The sequence below is a fragment of the Natator depressus genome, chromosome 7 (genome assembly GCF_965152275.1).
Source record: "Natator depressus isolate rNatDep1 chromosome 7, rNatDep2.hap1, whole genome shotgun sequence".
NCBI lineage: Eukaryota > Metazoa > Chordata > Testudines > Cheloniidae > Natator > Natator depressus.
Window position 1 is genome coordinate 6,517,947 of NC_134240.1, and position 19,077 is coordinate 6,537,023.

General features: G+C 42.7%; 1 protein-coding gene across 34 annotated transcripts in view; it reads right to left on the reverse strand.

The window, feature by feature from the left end:
• The window catches only part of MAGI1 (membrane associated guanylate kinase, WW and PDZ domain containing 1), a 485,483-nt gene that overhangs the window by 90,020 nt on the left and 376,386 nt on the right, over positions 1-19,077 (reverse strand). For 31 of the 34 annotated variants that reach the window (XM_074957426.1, XM_074957411.1, XM_074957430.1 and 28 more), the window contains 2 exons: positions 9,128-9,334; positions 1,171-1,381 (listed from right to left, as the gene is read on the reverse strand). In XM_074957426.1, the coding sequence (XP_074813527.1) occupies positions 1,171-1,381; positions 9,128-9,334 (418 nt within the window). The remainder of the gene's footprint in view (positions 1-1,170; positions 1,382-9,127; positions 9,335-19,077) is intronic. The other 3 variants (XM_074957428.1, XM_074957408.1, XM_074957403.1) reach the window with 1 other exon arrangement.

A 19,077-nucleotide genomic window follows, 5' to 3' on the forward strand; every position in this document is an offset into this window, starting at 1 on the left:
ATGCGAGGCCGTGCTGCACAGAGGATTGCTGGTCTGCCCTTGCCGGTGGCTTGACCTCCCAAGAATCTCTCCCAAAGGACACAATAACTTCAATTCTAGACATTAGAGGATCATAGTCACTCCACCAGAAAATAATGTAGCATAACTCCTTTAAATCAAAGTCAGTTTGGCAGTTATCTCACCCATAGAAAATAGTAGGGATTTTTAACATGTCAAAGCTGAGGTTCTGGTCTAAGTACTATATAAAGGAAAAGCCAGCTTTGTATCTGGATGCACTGTATTTGGTCTGTAGATAGAGGGCCTCACTTTCCATTACTACAGTATACTAACCTTCAGAACCAAATTCGAATTCCTTGCCCCATACTCATAAAGACAGCTATGAGATTTGTTTAGCTTGTTTTCAGGCTGCAAACACTATTTGCACTCTTCTGATGACTAGCTAACTCTGTCTGAGGAATCTCTCATATTAGACAGTCCTGTTTTAGCAGCTGCTCAAGTCTTTTTAAGTACAATTAGAGACTATTATTCATGGTACAAAAAAAATCAATATTAAGACCATTTTAAAGCAGCTGACACTACAGAGCTGTCAAGCAAAAAGTATCCACAGCACTATGTCTTCCTGGCTCTTCCAAATACTGTGTGCCAAATTCTGCTCTGAGTTATGCCCTGTGCAAGCCTACTGGAGCATGTCAGCATCCAATTTGGACCCTCCTCTTTAATGAGAACAGCAGTGTACCAAGTTAGCTCCCTGGCTCTGCTACTGACTGAGCGTGGGGTTGGAGGAATTTTCCCGACCATTCTGATGTACACAGGCAGGCTCTGAAAGAGAGTTCTTAACGTCTTTCCATTAGAAGCTTTCATCCCAAACTAGAAAACTAACCAATATTTTTAACTGCCGGTAGCTCTTGTAACTATCTTTGTAAAAAACTACAGTAGCTCCGGAAATTTATTGGATTTTCAACACCTCTGAACTCTGGAAGAGTTTGGCTGCTTGATCCACTCAGGAAATGCACAAGTAGGAGCATTGCAACGTCTTACAACTGGTCAAGATCTTTTAGTTCTCAAAAGCAACTGTAGACATTAAATACACATGGTTTGTATGTACATTTGCAGACAGAGATTACACACACACACACACACACACACACACAAACAAAATATGAGCTTTACTCTATAAAATAGACTTCTCCATTCTCGGTATAGGCCATCTCCCAGTTTTCAGGTAGAGGACCTAGGTTTTCCTCTGCAGCAGGAGGTAGATATTGAGGGAGCTTCTGAGATGGTTCCGTGGTGGGAATGGCGGTGATGCTATTATTCACAGGTGGTGGCGCTGTTTCTCTTATACTATGTATATTGTGCCCCTCTTGGTCACCAGAATCTGCTGTAGAATCACAAAAAGGATTATCGGTAAACACACTCAAATATTTGTACCACTTTTTCTTCCTTGTTCATTTGTTTGTGTCCATACCTGCATTGGTATTGGTTCCAAAGACTCGACTCACCTTTCAAAGCACAGGACTTGGGAGACTGATAGTGAGTTTTCCTGTAGCTATTGCCTCTAAAGCCCCAATCCTGCAAACTGGGGCCTGCTGAAGTAACTGAGTTCAATGGGGCTCTGAAAGGGTGCAAGGGCCCACCTACAAAGAACAACTTGTGGGGTTGGGGCCCAAGAGAATAAGATTCCTTGCAGCAGAAGGATTGATTGGGAGAGTTTCAGAATTGCCTAAGGTACCTTGGAGCACAAGTGCCATAGAAATTCAATGAAGTGGTAGAGTTTTTTCATATTAAACAATTTCATATTAAGCAATGAAAATAATTTATTTCAATGTTTTATAATAGTCATGAGATCCTGCTGTAAGTGGCAGCTTGCAACAATCTGTTCTGCCCCCATCCATGGGGTTTTACAATGCTACTCATCTCCAGAGCCTCTAAGTGCCTTCCATGTAAAATCCTAGCAATAGTATAGTCCCTAGTGACGGGTGCATGGTTCTCCTCTCTCTTGAGGAAAAATCTCTGCTTGCAGTATTGAGGGGGTGGGGTGGGGGTGGGGGGGCAGGGAGGGAATGGGGTCATTGGATCCCTGCAGACCCTAACCCACCCTCCAAAATGGCAACAGTGTGTGGTCTCTGTAGCAACTCCTCACATCCTTAAACCTTAGGAGCTGCTCCACACAAACTGGATCTCTGCTCCTAATTACACGATGGAGACTCTAATTACATAGCTATGTTGGCATAGCCCAGTAGCATAGGCTCGGCCTGCCCCACAGAAGGGGGTTTCCCGTGAGTGTACGAACACTAACTTCCTGAGCAAGGCTATGTCTACACATAAGCAACAGAGTAGCTGCGTCTACAGAGGTGCAAACATTTTCATAGCCCTGAGTGACACAGCTAGGTCAGCCTACATTTTAAGTGCAGACCAGGCCTAAGTTAGCTATGTCAAGGGAACTCTTCTGTTGGCATCTACACTGAGAGTTTAGGTCAGCATAAGTTTTTTCACACCCCGGCTGACATAGCTACACGGAGATAACTTTACAGTGTAGACCAGGCCTTAGTTTACAGATGTTCTAAACACTGCTGTGTCTTGGGGCTGGGGTACAAGAGAAAATTAGATCGACCCAGCTATGTCATGCTCGGGGGTGTGAAAAATCCACACCCCTGAGTGACAAACTTAAGCTGACCTATGTCCCCATGTAGACAGCGCTAGGTCAACCGCTGACCTAGTTACTACCTCTCGGAAAGCTGGAGTTACTATAGTGACAGGAGAACCCCTCCTGTTGCAGTGAGCGTCTACACCAGTAGTTCTCAACCTATTTACCATGGTAGGCTGCATATGCATCTCTCTATGCGTTCTGTGGGCCGCATCGACACAATATATATTCCATCTGTATGACCCTGAGGATGTCCCATGGGCCGCAGGTGCGTGCTGATTGGCCCACAAGCGGCCTGCAGGGTGAGAACCACTGGTCTACACGGAAGTGCTACAGGGGCGCAGCTGCAGCCCTGAAGCTGGGCCACAATAGGCTGCTAAGTGTAGACATAGCTCAGTAAAGGGAGCACGGCCGTCCCTAGGGCGTACGGGGCCCGGGGCGGAAGTGACATCACTTCCAGGACCGACCATGCTGGGAGCAGGTAGGGGAGGCTGGTGGAGGCGGTGCCTCCTCAAACAGCCAGGCGTGGCCCTGATGACACTGCCCCCTCCCCCCCGAAGGCCCCGCTTCGGCAGTGCTGCTGGGCTCCAGGAGGCTGGGGCCACATCGCCTGCCTTCCTGTGGCTGGGTGCACTCTCCCTCGGGTGGAAGGGGCGGGGCTGAGGGTAGCCTCCCCCAGCCAGCGGTTCACCTGCTGCCCATGCAGCACTGGCCAATCGCGCTGACCCGTGGGGCCCCCCCAAAATGCGGGGCCCAGAGCGGTCACCCTGATTCGCCATCCCCTGGGGACAGCTCTGCAAGGGAGCTTTGCTTCTTGAAGGGGGTGGAAATCCACAACAGTCTTCCAAAGCAAGAGTTACTGGCCAGTCTAAATCCCAACTCCTTGCCATGGGGGAGCCCTGCCTGCTGTTTCTGTGAACAGGAAAGGCACTGATATAATATTTTCTAAACCAGAAAAATAAAAAAAATATCAAGATTAGTTCAACACCCCCACTGTCTGCTTCCTGCATTTGCACCTTTAAATATTTTTAAGTAGAGATTGGCAAGATTAAGAAACTAAAATATGATTCATCCCTCCCTTCCCCGTCAGATCATTAGTGTAAACATGCCAAAGCTTGAAAACACAAGTCTAAGACAGGTCCTCGGCAGAACACGGAGAATTTTAATATGGTTAGCAGAGTTATCCCTGGCGTGAAATAAACATGAAAAAGTCTTTTGACCTGCGTGGGCCAATGCTCTTCTATCCAGATGTTTGTGCTCAGTTGGTGGAGACAAGGGGCCGAAGTCTGATCTCATGGTGACAGATTATTTGTATCTTTCATTAATTCACAGAGTAGAAAACACTAGTCAGAGGGAATTATAGTGAATATATACCTCCTGTCTCCGTAAAAGGCAAAACTGTGTGTTGGTTTCACAGTTAACTGTTCTCGTCAGGGCCAGTTCCCATTAGAAAGGAGATTAATTAGATCTCAGAATGACCTTTTCCCAACAACAGGTCCTGTGAGGGATGGTTGGGTGGGGTGGGAGTTGCAAAGTCACAAGATGTGAGGTTTCAGGATTTATATTCAGCAATATGGAGTTTTGCAAAAGGGGTGCAAAGCTGGGATAAGGGTTCCAAACCTCAGGGGGATTTACCTTCAAAGGAACTTTTGGGGGTGGTCAGAAGCAAAGATGGAACAAACAAACTGAACACAATCCTGAAAAAAATCTGGGAGCTTCACCTGGGGGGAGTAGGGACAAGGGGATGCCTGGTATAAGGAGGAGCCAGGCATATCAAAGGGACTTAATGGGCGGGGAAAGAGACTCAGAGAATCAACAGGACTCGAAGGAAAAAAATAGACAAGAGGATATGCCTCTGAGATATCGCCTGGCTAACAGGTTGAGAAGTTGACCAAGGAGATGGACAACAAGAGATGGTTTTCCTCAGAAAGCTGTTATAGAGACATAGACTTTAAGATCTGGTCTCACTACAGACTTACACTGGTATATCGATGTCGCTCCAGGGTGTGAAAAATCCATGCCCCTGTGCGATGTGGTTACACCCACCCCACCCTTAGTGCAGACATCGCTAGGTCAGCAGGAGAAATCTTCCAGTCAGCACAGTTACTGCCTCTCAGGGAGGTAGATTAACTACGCTGATAAGAGAGCTCTCTCCCATCGGCATAGAGGGTCTTCACTGAAGCACTACAGCGGCGTGGCAGAGCCGGTGCAGTGTTTTAAGTGTAAATCTGCTCTATGACCAGAAGTGACCATTGTGAGCATCTAGTTTCATTCTCTACATAACACGAGCCATAGAACTCCCCTGACAGGCCAGAGAACTCCTGTCCATTACGAGTAAGCCTCTGTACCTAGACAGACGAGCCTCTGTCAAATGCCAGGCCTGACATATTGTAAGCTCCTTGGGGTCTTTTTGTTCTGTGTTTGTGCAGCACCCAGCACAAGGGGGTTACAGTCCATCACTGCATAGGTGCTGGAACTAGGGGGTGCTGCAGCACTCCCTGACTTGAAGTGGTTTCCATTATATACAGCATTTACTGTTTGGTTCAGTGGCTCTCAGCACCCCTTCTATAAAAATGGTTCCAGCACCCCTGCATCACTGGGGCTCCTAGATGTTACTGAAATATAAATAATAATAATTGTGAATATCACTTGTTTTGTTAATCTGAACTTTCTTCCCTATTTTTAATTAATCCTGTGTTTAATGGTCTTAGACAGTTGATTTGGGGATATTTCACGCAAACCAGGCCTAAGAGAAAGCCCCTTCAATGGAGAGAGCATTAAGGGAAAAGAATGTCTGGAGACTTCTCCCATGTCTTGGGGTTCTTGATCAAGAAGGGCCGCGATCAAAGAATCCTCCTCCATAAGGCTTGCTGTTTCCAGGGCTGTAGTCTGCCCCAGTACTATTGTTCCTGTTCATTTGCTCTAGTGCCCACTACATGTGCTTTCCAAACACTTAAGAAGGATGGTCCCTGCTCCAAGAAGCTCACAAGCAGACAGAGGACCACGGAATAACAGCTGGCAATTTCAATACAATGTATGTACAGGAAATGCCTACGGGCCAGAGTGGAGGATGGGTCTGAAACGCATTTCACACGGGTGTAACTCTAGTGACGTCAACGGAGTGACTCATGATGTGCACTGGTCTTAATGGGATCAGGACCCGACCCAATAACATGGAGAGAGTGATAACAGCAGAAAAACCTCCTGTTCTGTGTCGCAATGCTATAATTTCTGATTATACTGACAGCTACTTTCTTTGGTTGCTCTTAAAAACAAAAAGAAAACAATGAAAAGAAAGTGCAGGAGCATTTATAAAACCTCAGTTAACTTCTGTGTTTCTGAAACAAGAGCAACCGTAAATATCTTAGTTGGCTTCTCTGTTTCTGATCTGTTACAGTAATGCTGTGGCTGCTGACTCAGCTTTAAAATGCAACATTAGGCTGAATAAAGATCAAGGAAAGAATGGTCACAGGCATCTCTCCAGTGACTACCACTTGCTATCTCACACAGAAAGTGGCATGTCCCCCCACGGATATCTATCTGCAAGCGCAAATGTTTCAGCAGACCTGACAACCAGGCTTCTACGCATGGAAGGAATGTGCTGCGCTGGCAGAAAGACTTACATACGTTTGAAAATCTGGACCTGAAGTGCTACCACCAATGAGATTTAGGTGCATAGCTTTGAAAATCCCACCAGGAACATGTTTCATCACCTAAGTAACTTTGAAAATCTGGCCCTTAGAGGAAAATCAACAGCACAGCTCCACTGAAATAACAGGAGCGAGGCCAATTGACACCAACTGAGAGTCCTGCCCATAGTTTGGAAAGAAACTAGGTAATGGCGTTGATTAAGCAGAGGAGTGTGAGCCAAGGGCTTCTGAGTTCTAGTCCTGGCTCTTTCACCAACCTGCTACATAATCCTGTGCCAATCACTTCTGGCCTGATTTTCAGAGACACTGACAGCTTGCAATGCACATGGAGCTCAACCATCTCCGAAATGAGGCAATTTACTTCTCTCTGTTTCCTGGTTGTGAAAATGAGAACAACACCGTTCACTGCTTCCATGCCTCATGGGAGCATTGTGAGGCTTAATTAATGCTTGCACAGCAGCTGAAAAGATGTGAAGCCCTGTATAAATCATAAGGACGCTACTTGAAAGTTCTGGGCTACCAAGATACAGGACCAGTGTTTAAATCCTGACTAAAGGCTTGAACCAGTTCCCACTGACTTCAGTGGAATTTGGACAGAGCCATTTAGTCTCTTGCTCTGAGCCTGCCAGCACTGAGCAGCGGAGTGGTCAGCTTCTGGCAGGGGACAGCTTTCCCGCAATGCTCCTAGTCTCTGGGCCAGAGGGGCAGCACCATAGTTTCATGCAGTTTAAGGCCAGAAGGGACTGTTAGATCATGTAGTCTGACCTCCTGCAATTCACAAGTCACCAAATTTCACCCAAATACCCTCATGTTGAGCCCAGTCACTTCAGTAAAATGAATGGATTTTAGTCCTCAGGAGACTAAACTCTTGGGTGCCATAGACAGAGAACCGGAGACCCTGCGATGCCGGTGATGGGAGGGAATTGGTAAGGTGAGATATGTCTATGCGATCCATTCCCCGGCTGCAGAGAAAGGCAGAACAAAACCAAAATCCCTGCCAATCTCACTTGGGGCAAAATTCCTTCCTGACTCAAAATCTGGCGATCAGCTAGACCCTGAGCATGTGAGCAAGACACATCCGTCAGGCATCTCAAACAAAGGATTGTCTGTACCACCTCAGAGCACTGGTCCACCCCAACCAGTATCCCATCTCCAGCTGTGGCTGATCTTGGATGCTTTAGGTGAACCCCCCACCCAGATTGTGCATCAGAGAAAAAAAAGTTCCTTCAAGACCCCTGCAGGCTGAAGCATGAGATCAAATTAACATCAGAGAGATCAGTGTGAGACCCGTCGACAGGCACAGGACATTTTAGAAAGTGAAACACAAGGACTTCTTAAGCAGACCAAGTTTGCTTTCACATCTCATTGACTCTCTGTGGGCCAGCCCCAGCATACTGGGGGATGTACCACAGGGAACAGAAGGAGTAAACTATACGTGCTTGAGAAGGCTTTGGTGTAGGTAAGAAATACGTGGCCAGCAATTAAAAGAAAAACAGTGGGGAGAGAGAGTGAAGAGGGAACGATTTGTTTCAAACGCATCCAACTTGCTCCACAGACCCCTGGTTACAATGGGTAGAAGTGTCAGTGGTAATGAACACTTCCTTGATTTTCTGCGGCCTGGCTGAAAATCAAGCGAAAACAGCAGAGGGAAAAGTCACAGGTGGGAGTGAGGATCAACGCAGATTTAGTTTCCAACAAAATAACACATTGTTCAAAATATTTCAAGATGACAAAGTTTCAGATTTTCATTAAAACTTTTGCAATAGCAGCTGCTTTTAATTGTCCACAGGAAAAGGTTCAGAATATTTACATGCTCTCCAATACTACATCACATCTTTTTACAAAACGGCTTCTGCCTCTCCAAGAGCAAAATGATTAGTGTGATGCTTATAAGGATTTAAAATAATTTATTTTACTTTCCTCTAGGTGCTGTCCAATCATTTGGAACATACACTCCTGCCAAGTGGGCTCCATCTTGTTTGTAATTGATGGAGTCAGAGAATATCAGGGTTGGAAGGGACCTCAGGAGGTCATCTAGTCTAACCCCCGGCTCAAAGCAGGACCAATAGATCTATCCTAATGCAATTGAGGGCAAAATCTGGCCCACTGAATTCAGTGGACACTATTTAAAGGAACATGAATGTACCTCAAATGACAAATGCGCCCCATCCTGTACAATAGACGAGAAATTCTCAATTATTCTACACAGCAAGAGATGTCTACTCAGAATTTCCAGCTACTTCCCATTTTAGAGGCATCTATGATTATGTAAGACTGTAAAACGAAGTGACTACAGGAGGTTCTGAAGAAAATATACAACTTCTCTCTGTGCTGTTTAATCAGACTTTGACCATCATTAACATAAGATATCAAAAAGGTAAAGAGTCAGTGAATTTTCTTAGAATTCTCTAATCTATCTTCATTTCATGTGCCCTTCACAGATAAAGTCTAAGAGTCTATGGCATAATTCTACTCTGAACTCTCAAGAAAGAAATGCTTTATGTTAACCATAATGCTCCTTCATTTAGCAAATTAGCTTTGTTGAGTATAGTGATAGGCTAAGGGGGGGAAACGGAATCACGGGCTATATAATTTTGTATGGGAAGCAGATACACATCTAGGTTAATCCCTGACATTTTTAAACTATTCTGTGAGCTAGGGAAAATGTGTTAATAGAAGACAGTAGAAATACTTCTAACCCAGATTACAATGTGGTTCAATCCAGAGCTGGCAGCTTTGCAGGGCTCCTATTGGGGGAGTGGGGGGGGGGGAGGGGGAGGGGAGAATGCAATGCGTCCTATAATATGGACAAGAATATTTTTTGCTTTACCTGTAAAGCTACTGTTCATTTCAGGGACGTCATCCTCATCCTCATTCTCCGTATGCACTATTCCAGCATTTTGCATATCATTATAAGATTTGGTTCGTTTTGGAGTCGACTGCTTGGAGTTGGACTGAAGGTTTTGCAAAGCATCAGTGGTAATCACTTTCCCGCTGACGGGTTGGCTGGGAGGCTTGGGTGTTCCATAATAGTTACCTAGGCAATAGAAACACATTTGCATGTTCAAAAAAGTAGATTTTAAGCCGCAAGATTTTTTATTCTTCTTCTTATTCCATCAAAACCTCTTTCTCCCCGCAAAAGACAAAAATAATGGTTCTTGTTTTTCTAACTATATTTCACTTCTGGAATAGACTAGAAAGATTTCTTTTCTTTTAATTTATTCATGTTGAATTTAAAAGTAGAAGTGAGGGTTGCATTGTTTAGGTGCACTGAGCGTACACGGACTAAAACAAAGGCAGCTGTGGTGAATAGCAAAACTTCATCTCATTACATTTGAATTTCAATTAGTGGCCTTTTTATATGTATGCACCACACAATACTGTGTCAGATTTAGAGTGAACCCTGCAGAAAATAAAAAATTCATTACTGCTATCAGCAGATAGGTGATGAAAAGCTGGGATGACCTGCTTTAATAGAAGAGCTCTTTTGGGTGGCTGTTGCATTTCTGAAAAAGTAATCTCTCTCTAAAGGAACACTTTGTCAAAGGAAAACACCAAGTGCCACCTGCTTTCTTTAAAGAGGAATTTCAGCTGTTGGGGTCAGTTAGGGTAGAAGTGAACTAGCCAAATCTTTAAAGCAAGACTCTTAGGGGCAAATATCACATGCAATTTGTGGGACAATTTTGATCCTTTCAGGGAAATCCCATCTTATGGCAAATTCACTAAAAGTGCAGGTTCAGTCTAGCCAGGATAGCAATCTTCACAATGAAATATTTCAGCATTTCCAATCTACTTCACTTTGCAGTAGCACTTATAAACCCCCATCATTTAGACCCCCACTGTGCTAGGTGCTGTACGAACACAGAGAAAAAGACAGTCCCTGTCCCATAGAATTTATGATATAAGTAAATTTACGATATTCAGAATACAGTTTATATTATTTGACATTATAAGCAAACAAGTCTATATTTAAAATATCAGTTATTCATACCAGTTTCAACAAATTATTACATATTTTAATTTCTGCCCTTAGGCCACAGAAATTGACTTAAAATATTGTCCATTTAAATATAGCATTTTATTCTCAGGGATCCCAAAGCAGTTTCAAAAATACATTTTTACCTCTCCACCCCCAATACAAAAGTGCATGTTTATATATGCGCATATATACCCTATAAACATTATTTATATCAGCCATAATTCTTTTCAAAATTCTACTCAGAAAACACACAGGTAAATTTGATTACATTATGCATTATATCTACAGCTAACTAGATTACATATAAGGAAATAATGAGAGAATGATTTGGTACAAAAGTGTCATCAGAATCCAACTCTTGCTGGTAAAACCTTTTTAGGACACCATACCATTCTATATGTACTGTATACTCTCTCCATCCTATACAGATATTCAGAGTATACAGTGTGTGTATATACATATACACACAAAATGCAGATTATTCCAGATAAATACACATGAAACCTATGTACCACACCAAACCATCATGTCCTGTATATAATGCCATAAATATTACAAACACACACACACACACACCCCTGCCTATAGGAGAATGTGTTGTACGTGTTTAAAATTTATAAATGAGTTACACACAGATGTAGACAAACCCGCTGTACGCACTGCTCGAATGAAGTAATCCTTAGGTTTGCAGGAGAACAGGCAGTTATTTTACAAAGCCAGTTACAGCTCACTAGAGCTTAATGTGCAAATCACATACATTATGAATTTTATTTCATAAAACATAACATTCATCTGAACTGCCATTTGAGTGGTTGAATCAATCTTCTCCTTTCAAGCTTTTACTCGAGTCCATCCCTGAAGCTCTATTTCCATTGGCCTTCGGGGTGAATTAAGACAGGAATCATGCCTGAGCAGTCTGAGGGTTGTGTGCAGGAAGGAGACTGAAAAACCAGGCTAACACCTGTGGGCCCTGTGAAGGGCATGGGGATAGACTGGGGCAACAGGGAGTGAGAAAGAGTCCAGCCAGGAGACAGGATCAAGCGAGTTCATCGAGGCAGGCCCGCGAAAGGAAAGCCAGCTTCTGTTGCTAAGCAAATCCCAGTTTGCCTTCCCGGCTTACCCTGCACAAAGATCTTACCCATCGCACTGCCGTCTTAGAGTACAAGGACTGGGATTCAAAGTTCACGGTTTCTGGAAATCAGAGGGACTCTCTCCTCAGAGCATTTAGCGATGTAGAAACGCTATGACAGCAACACACAGAGCTTCATTCTCGTAAGCTCCATTCAAGTGTCTATAAAGGATCAAGGAGTCAACTCCGTAGAGCAAAGCAATGTTCAGCAATACCTTTCTGTTTTATTCTTCATTTCGGAATCTTAAATGTACACAGATGCATAATTTATAAGGAGAAGGAAATGACTTCCTCTGGAAAGAGCCCCTAATGGGGATGTCGAATCTTACAGCAGGTGCAGTCTCTGCTAGAGAAATGATTCTTACTTTCTATATGCTGCAAGAGTATTTTATGGAGGAGGAGGAATGTGAGAGAGAAAGGAGGGGGAACATAAAAGAAGTAGGAAGAGAAGATAATCTATCCTACTCTATTTTGTACTTCTCCAGAGATTCAATATTACTTGGTTATTTCTTTTTTAAGCTCTGTGTATTTTACAAAGATACTAACAGGTGATTACAAAGATCAACGAGTATATAAAATACATGGGTAGCAATTCAGCTTGTACGTGTGGCATTGAACACAGATACTTTGTCCAGCATTTATTTCAGTGATTTTATATGTTGTTAGACCTACAAATATGTAACGCACACACAGTTTTCAACAAAGGGTATATAGGTGTGTAGTTGGGGCAGAATTTTGATAATCGTGGTAAGTATGTAACAGATGTGCTAAGAGGTCTCCTGGGGACCTTTGTTAAAATTCCACCACCAAATTCAAGAAAAGGGTCGGATGATTTCTCCCTGACTCTGATGGGTTCACCCCCTCATCTCTTCCAGTCATGATTTAGACGAATGGTTCTCAACCTGCGGCCCGTTCAGCACACAGCTGCAGCCCACGTGAGATCCTCAGGGCCATACGGTAGTATATAAATGGTTTGGATGTGGCCATAACACAGTACACATATTGAATCTATTTCCCCATGTCAAGTATCCTCACACCTTCTTGTCAACTGTCTAAATGGGCCATCTTGATTATCACTACAAAAGTTTTTTTCTCCTGCTGACAATAGCTCATCTTAATTAATTAACCTCTTACTCTACTTTTTCATGTTTTCTGTATGTGTGTGTGTATATATATATATATCTTCTTACTATATGTTCCATTCTATGCATCCGATGAAGTGGGCTGTAGCCCACGAAAGCTTATGCTCAAATAAATTTGTTAAGTCTTTAAGGTGCCACAAGTACTCCTGTTCTTATAACACAGAGAGCTGCTTATGAGGCCCACAATGGTAAATAGATTGAGAACCACTGATTTAGAGAGTGAGTTCATAAAAACATGAACAGTGGCAATCACTTTCTGAAAAATCAGGCAAAAATGCCTCAAGTTTGACAACCAAAATCACTAGGTCACTTGGTCAGTATTTTTTTAAATTATTTTTTGCTTTTGGAATATATCATATTGAATCAACACTTTTTGTTCCCTGCCCCCCCAAGGGAGAATATTACCAAACTTCCCTAAAAACATCTTTAATTCCCCTCTTACTTCCAATTATCCAAACTGAACACTGTGCCCGATTACTCATCTACTCATATTTTTGTCAAGCTATACGATTCAATGTACATAGAGTAGAACCTCAGAGTTCCAAACACCAGATTTACGAATTGACCAGTCAACCACACACCTCATTTGGAACCGCAAGTACACCATCAGGCAGCGACGGAGTCCCCCACCCACCAACCCATCAATCAAGCACAGACAGAAAAGCACTATGTTAAACATAAACTACTAAAAAAATTAAAGGTAAAGCAGCATTTTTCTTCTTCATAGTAAAGTTTCAAAGCTGTATTAAGTCCATGTTCAATTGTAACCATTTGAAAGAACAACTAGAACGTCTTGTTCAGAGATACAAACATTTCAGAGTTAGGAACAACCTCCATTCCCAAGGTGTTTGTAACTCTGAGGTTCTACTGTATGTGTTTCAATGTGGCAATTCATTTAGACTGTCTGTTTAACTTAAAATGGATGGTCCTTGGGGTAGGAACTGATTCTTTTTCTGTGTTTTGCCAGGGCACCCTGAAGATAAAAAACTCACCATGAATAAAAACTGCGGAAATGCCATACCACAGCCTGGCTCCGAGGACATCAACCTGAGACTACTAGACCCAATGGAAATGTTCTTGTGTGTCTAAAATTTGTGTTCCCTGCATACAAATGAGTATATTTCTCTTCGCTGCTCAGTTCATTTGGAAGGTGCTGCAACAGAGCACTGGGCCTTTGGAGCATGAATGGGCCCCAGGGCTCCTATTACAGCATCCATTATTAAAGAGCCAAAGGCTGTAACTAATGCTTACATTTGCTCCCACTCATGTCCTCTACAAGAAATGGCATCTAGAGCTTCCAGACTCGTGGGTACAGAAGCAGACAGGGGAGCTATGTGGTCAATGAAAGGGTTCTCTCTGCACCAAGAGGCAGAAGGGCTGAGAGGGAGACACCAGCTGATTTGGGGGGGGGGGGGGTGAGGGCGGCGGGGGAAGCTATTTTGTGGCATCTGCCAGGTTTTCTCTTTTCGAACAAAACCAGCAACATTTGGTATAATTGTCATCTCCTGAAAGTGTGTAAACATTGAAGCTGGGCTGCCACCATTTAACTTCCAACACAAACAAGCAACAACCCAAAACAAACATTGCCTTTTGTCACGGATGGTAATTAGCAGCAGTTTGGTCTGGATTTTGACCAGTGCAAAAAACCAATGTGTCAATACTGAATGTAGCTCTCTCATATCTGCTCACGGGTCTCACATTTTTTAAAAAATATTTGAATCTATGTCAAGTAGTTTCTCTGATCCTCTGAGATTCCCCTTTTCAAAATTCTTCTGTTAATTTTTTACAGAGGTGTTTGAATAGTTTTTAAAATATCCCTCATTTCATGATCAAAATTTAAAATACTTCTGTTTGGTTTCAGAGTAGCAGCCATGTTAGTCTGTATCCGCAAAAAGAACAGGAGGACTTGTGGCACCTTAGAGACTAACCAATTTATTTGAGCATAAGCTTTCGTGAGCTACAGCTCACTTCATCGGATGCATTCAGTGGAAAATACAGTGGGGAGATTTTATATACAGAGAGAACATGAAACAATGGGTGTTACCATACACACTGTAAGGAGAGTGATCAGGTAAGGTGAGCTATTACCAGCAGGAGAGAAGAAATCTTTTGTAGTGATAATCAAGGTGGGCCATTTCCAGCAGTTGACAAGAACGTGTGAGGAACAATAGGCGGGGGGGGGGGGAGGAATAAACAATGGGAAATAGTTTTAGTTTGTGCAATGACACATCCACACACAGTCTTTATTCAAGCCTAGATTTAATTGTGTCCAGAGGAGTGGGAGTGGACGTGTCATTACACAAAGTAAAACTATTTCCCCATGTTTATTCCCCCCCCCCCACTACTCCTGTTCTTTCTGTTTGGTTTGCTGTTCTTTGGGTGGAAAGTCACATTATTTCCTATTAATGAGTATTTGGACAACCATAAGGAAGTCAGGAAAATGTTTGCCAGTCTTGAAAGCCTCCAAAAGCTTAGTACAAATGATCATCCATTCAGAAATTTCTACAATTTTGAATATTTGCAATTTGTTGTTTTTTCAACTTCTCTATCAATTATTTCAATCAACCAATCAGGAAGAGGCAAACCACCCTCTGTGTTTTAGCAACCCAGCCACACACAATGAATAACAAACAGAGAACAGTCAAAGCAAAGAGTTTATGAACCACCCGTAAACTGGAAATTATTTGTTTCAAGTATCCTGCTAATAATCATAAAGAACGTATACATGAAAAGGCAACTTAACATTTGTTTGTGAGAAATTCATGAAACAAAAGGGGCTAAATTCATAACAAATATAATTTGTACTGAATAATCCACTCAGCTCTCATTATTATCATCATCTTACCCTTACAGCACACAACACCCATTATCCCAGAGGATCCTAAAGCATTTTACAAGCGACATACAGTAGTTATGACCTGACTTTCAGAGGTGCTGAGCTCCTACAGAAGTCAATAGGAGATCTGGAGTGCTCACAGCACCTCTGAAAATTATGTCTGCAGTTCTGAATTCACTGACTCCTATAGCGAAGCATAATTTTGGAATGATAAAAGAAAAGCCCTCTCTTTGCACCGAGGAGCTAACACTTACACAGGACACATACTATCTTCAAAGCTCCAATATTGTGCTTTGACAATGTTTCCACTAATGGCTTACATCTTAAAAAGCAGTCTCTGTTGCATACTATATTCATGCAAAATGGCATTCTGGGGAAGAAATGTAGATAAATACGAAAATTAAGCAAGGTCTTGACATGCAGAATCAAAATGTAATTATTAATGTAATTGTTTTTTGAGCCGTGCCTCTTTTGTCTGCTCTCCAGAAGAGCCAAAATGATTGAACTTTAATTTTACTAAAAGTGCCTCTGTTCATCTAATCCAATCAGAGTGCTGGTGTCTGATTAGCACAAGACGAATTGATTCCTGGAAGTGGAGATAGGGTTACAGTGTTTTAGCTGTTTACTTCCCAGACTGAATTTGGCTACCAGTTTCTACGTTTAGATGTCAGATCTGGCTGCTGTCTGCAGGAATCACCTAACTGCAACCCACATTGATTAGCAATTGCCTCGAGGAAACTCAGAGTATCCAGGCAACCAAGAGGAGGCCAGGGATCTAGCATCTGGAAGGGGAAGCAAAGCACAGCATAGTTTTGCAGTCGGCAATAAAAGAGAGCACTGAGAAATTAAATTACAACATATGTAAATCAAATCTCCTTTATATTTCTGATTCTCTTGAGGTAGTTCAAAATGGGCTAGCTGAGACTCAGTCTGGATGTTTTTGTTGGGAATTAGCCAAAATGTTACAATATGCATATTTTAATTTATGGCTTAAATTCTTGGGTAACAACCAAGAATCTTGCCTTATGATCTCATTGGCCAAATAGGCTGAGATTTTCATTTGGGCTTAAAGAATATGGGGATATGGACACCGAACTCCCCTAGGCCCCATGAAAACCCTAGACATAACAAATAACTTCAAAATTGTTTTCTCTCAAGTGGATGTATCAAAATCACCACCATTACGGTGACCAGCAGCTAACAGAAAATCATTGGCTATCACCCCAACCACACGGCTATTGTTCAATCTGTATACAGCTGCATGCAAACAGATTGAATGCACACAACAGTCTATCTTATAATAAATTAAACAAAGATATTCACTGAGCTAAGGCACCTACGATATCCTCCACTTCCCCAGTTATGCTTTAGCATTGCAACACAGTTTGTGTGAGTGTGTGTGTGTGTGTGTGGGGGGGGGGGGGGTCCATATGTGTGTTGTACACACACAATCTGGTATGTATATACAAACACAGGTGCATACATATAGGAATATATAAATACACACCCAAAAGTGCTGTGAAGTAGTTAAGATTGCTTTACACACCATATGCTAAATCTAACGTGAACCCACAAAAAGCAAGGAACAGAAAAGTAAAGACAATTAACCGTGCATATGTTCTACTACTCCCGCCACAAACTTCCCTTAGCATTACAGTGACCATACACCACAGACTATTCAGCTCAGCCTTACTGCTGAGCCTTTTCGCACATACCCCCGTATGAAATGAGCATTTCCCCAACATTGTCATGCATGTTTGGTGCTCTAGGTGGTTATGTTGGATGAGGGTAGTTTGGAGGAGGATTGTGAGCGCAAGGCGGCTCCGAGGGGGATAGAAGGCTGGTGTCCTAGGAGGCCAAAGTGCAGGTTACAGAGTACATGGGCTGTAGTATGTGGTAGTTGCAGTGGAAAGAGGTAAGGAGCATGCTCGTGGATGGAAGTGTAGCAGGTACGCATTGTTAGGTGGCTTACCCTTTCACTGCCTTGCTCCTGGGGCTAGGTTCAGGTATGTTATGTGCATAACAACCCTAATGGCTTCATAACAAAGATTTTTGTGTATTATTTCATACAGGTTTTTTTGAATGCTTCAGTTTAAGGTGGGAGTTGGATGAGGTGGAGGTAGGGGCCAGACCTCTGAAACACAGAAGTACAGCTGCAGCAGAAAATATTTCATCTGTTAGTAGCCGCATGTGAGCCCTTCCTTGCTGCAGGATAAAATGTGACAAAGCATAGCTCACAACTGATAATATTTCATGCGTGCTCAGCGCCCGTCAACAAGGCTTGAGTGTGTCCAGTTCCTATCATCAATCGCTCCTGTATGTGTCCAACCTCCATTGATCAGGCTTGTGTGCATAGCACATACTGTGTCCATAACAGCCAAAAATAACCCTAAATCTTACATTCAAGTGCACCCCTCAAAAAAAGACCCCCCCCATCCTTTGTGCTAGAAGTTCTCAGGATCAACTTCTCTACCAAATTTTGTGTCGACAGGCAATGATTTTAAGAGATATCTGTCCACAATGAAGAGTAGTGCTACCGAGGAAAAAGTTTGGCCAGAGCCAAAGTCGTCCTATTAAAAATGTATGAACCAGTTAAAAAAATCCATAGAAAATTTAAAGGGCATGAAAATTACCCTTCTATGAAATTTCACATCAATTGTCTACCTATATTTTGAGAAAAATAGGAATTGATGTCCCATTTTAGAAGGCAACTGATTAACACTGTCTCTCTCACACACCCTTTTCACCAGAGAAAAGAAAAGCAAAGCATGAAGTCGAGCAGGAGGGAGGGGGGAGAGAATCTTTCCACAATATGTAGATATTAAAGTGGATCTTTGACACGATACACTGTAGTGGCTCTAAAGGAATCATTACGATTTATTGAGTCAATCTGTAGTACAGAGACGTTAATAAGCGGATCTTATCTTATTAAGCGGAACGTGTTTGTTCCGCTCCGTGTGCGTCTACAGCATCTGCCACCCCCCAGTCTTCTGATCTTTCTCTTCATGTTTTCATACCATAGCCACAGCACTCTCTCAGGGCTGTACAAAGTCGGCAAGACCCACAGAATGCAAACCAACAAAGAAACTAGAACAACGAAAAGCAGCCGTTCTATAGAAACGGACGGAGGAGGAGGGCCAGTGGACAGAAATATGAGCAGAACAAACACATCAGAAATATTCGGCAAAAAGGAAGTTTCTTGGAATTCAAGTGCTGGTTTCTGAATGCACCCTGGGACTTTTGCTGCTATTCGAGCTGGACCGTTAAGGTAGCTGATTACGGTCATTAAGTACTTGTAATCAGGGTCCCTGTCTGCAGTAGCCAGTTTGTTATTATAGATGCTAATAAGTCACCCATTACTTTTTAAGTGATGAAACTAATGCAGATTACTTATTACTTTTCTTGGCACTCACACAAAGCCTGTCCCAAGAATGAAAGATGATGCCTTGACAATAATGCTCTATAATTTAACAACCCTTCACATATTACACATTACAGCACTTTTTCATCTGAGGATCACTAAGTGCTTTACAAGCATTCATTAATGAAGCCTCATAACACCAGAATGACACTCAGCAGTCACCATTCGACATTTGCAAACAGTACTCAAAAATCACAGCAACTGTATTTCATCACCCTGTGTGTTTGTACAGCACCTACTTCAAATGGGGTGCCGACCCGAAGTCTGCCTTTG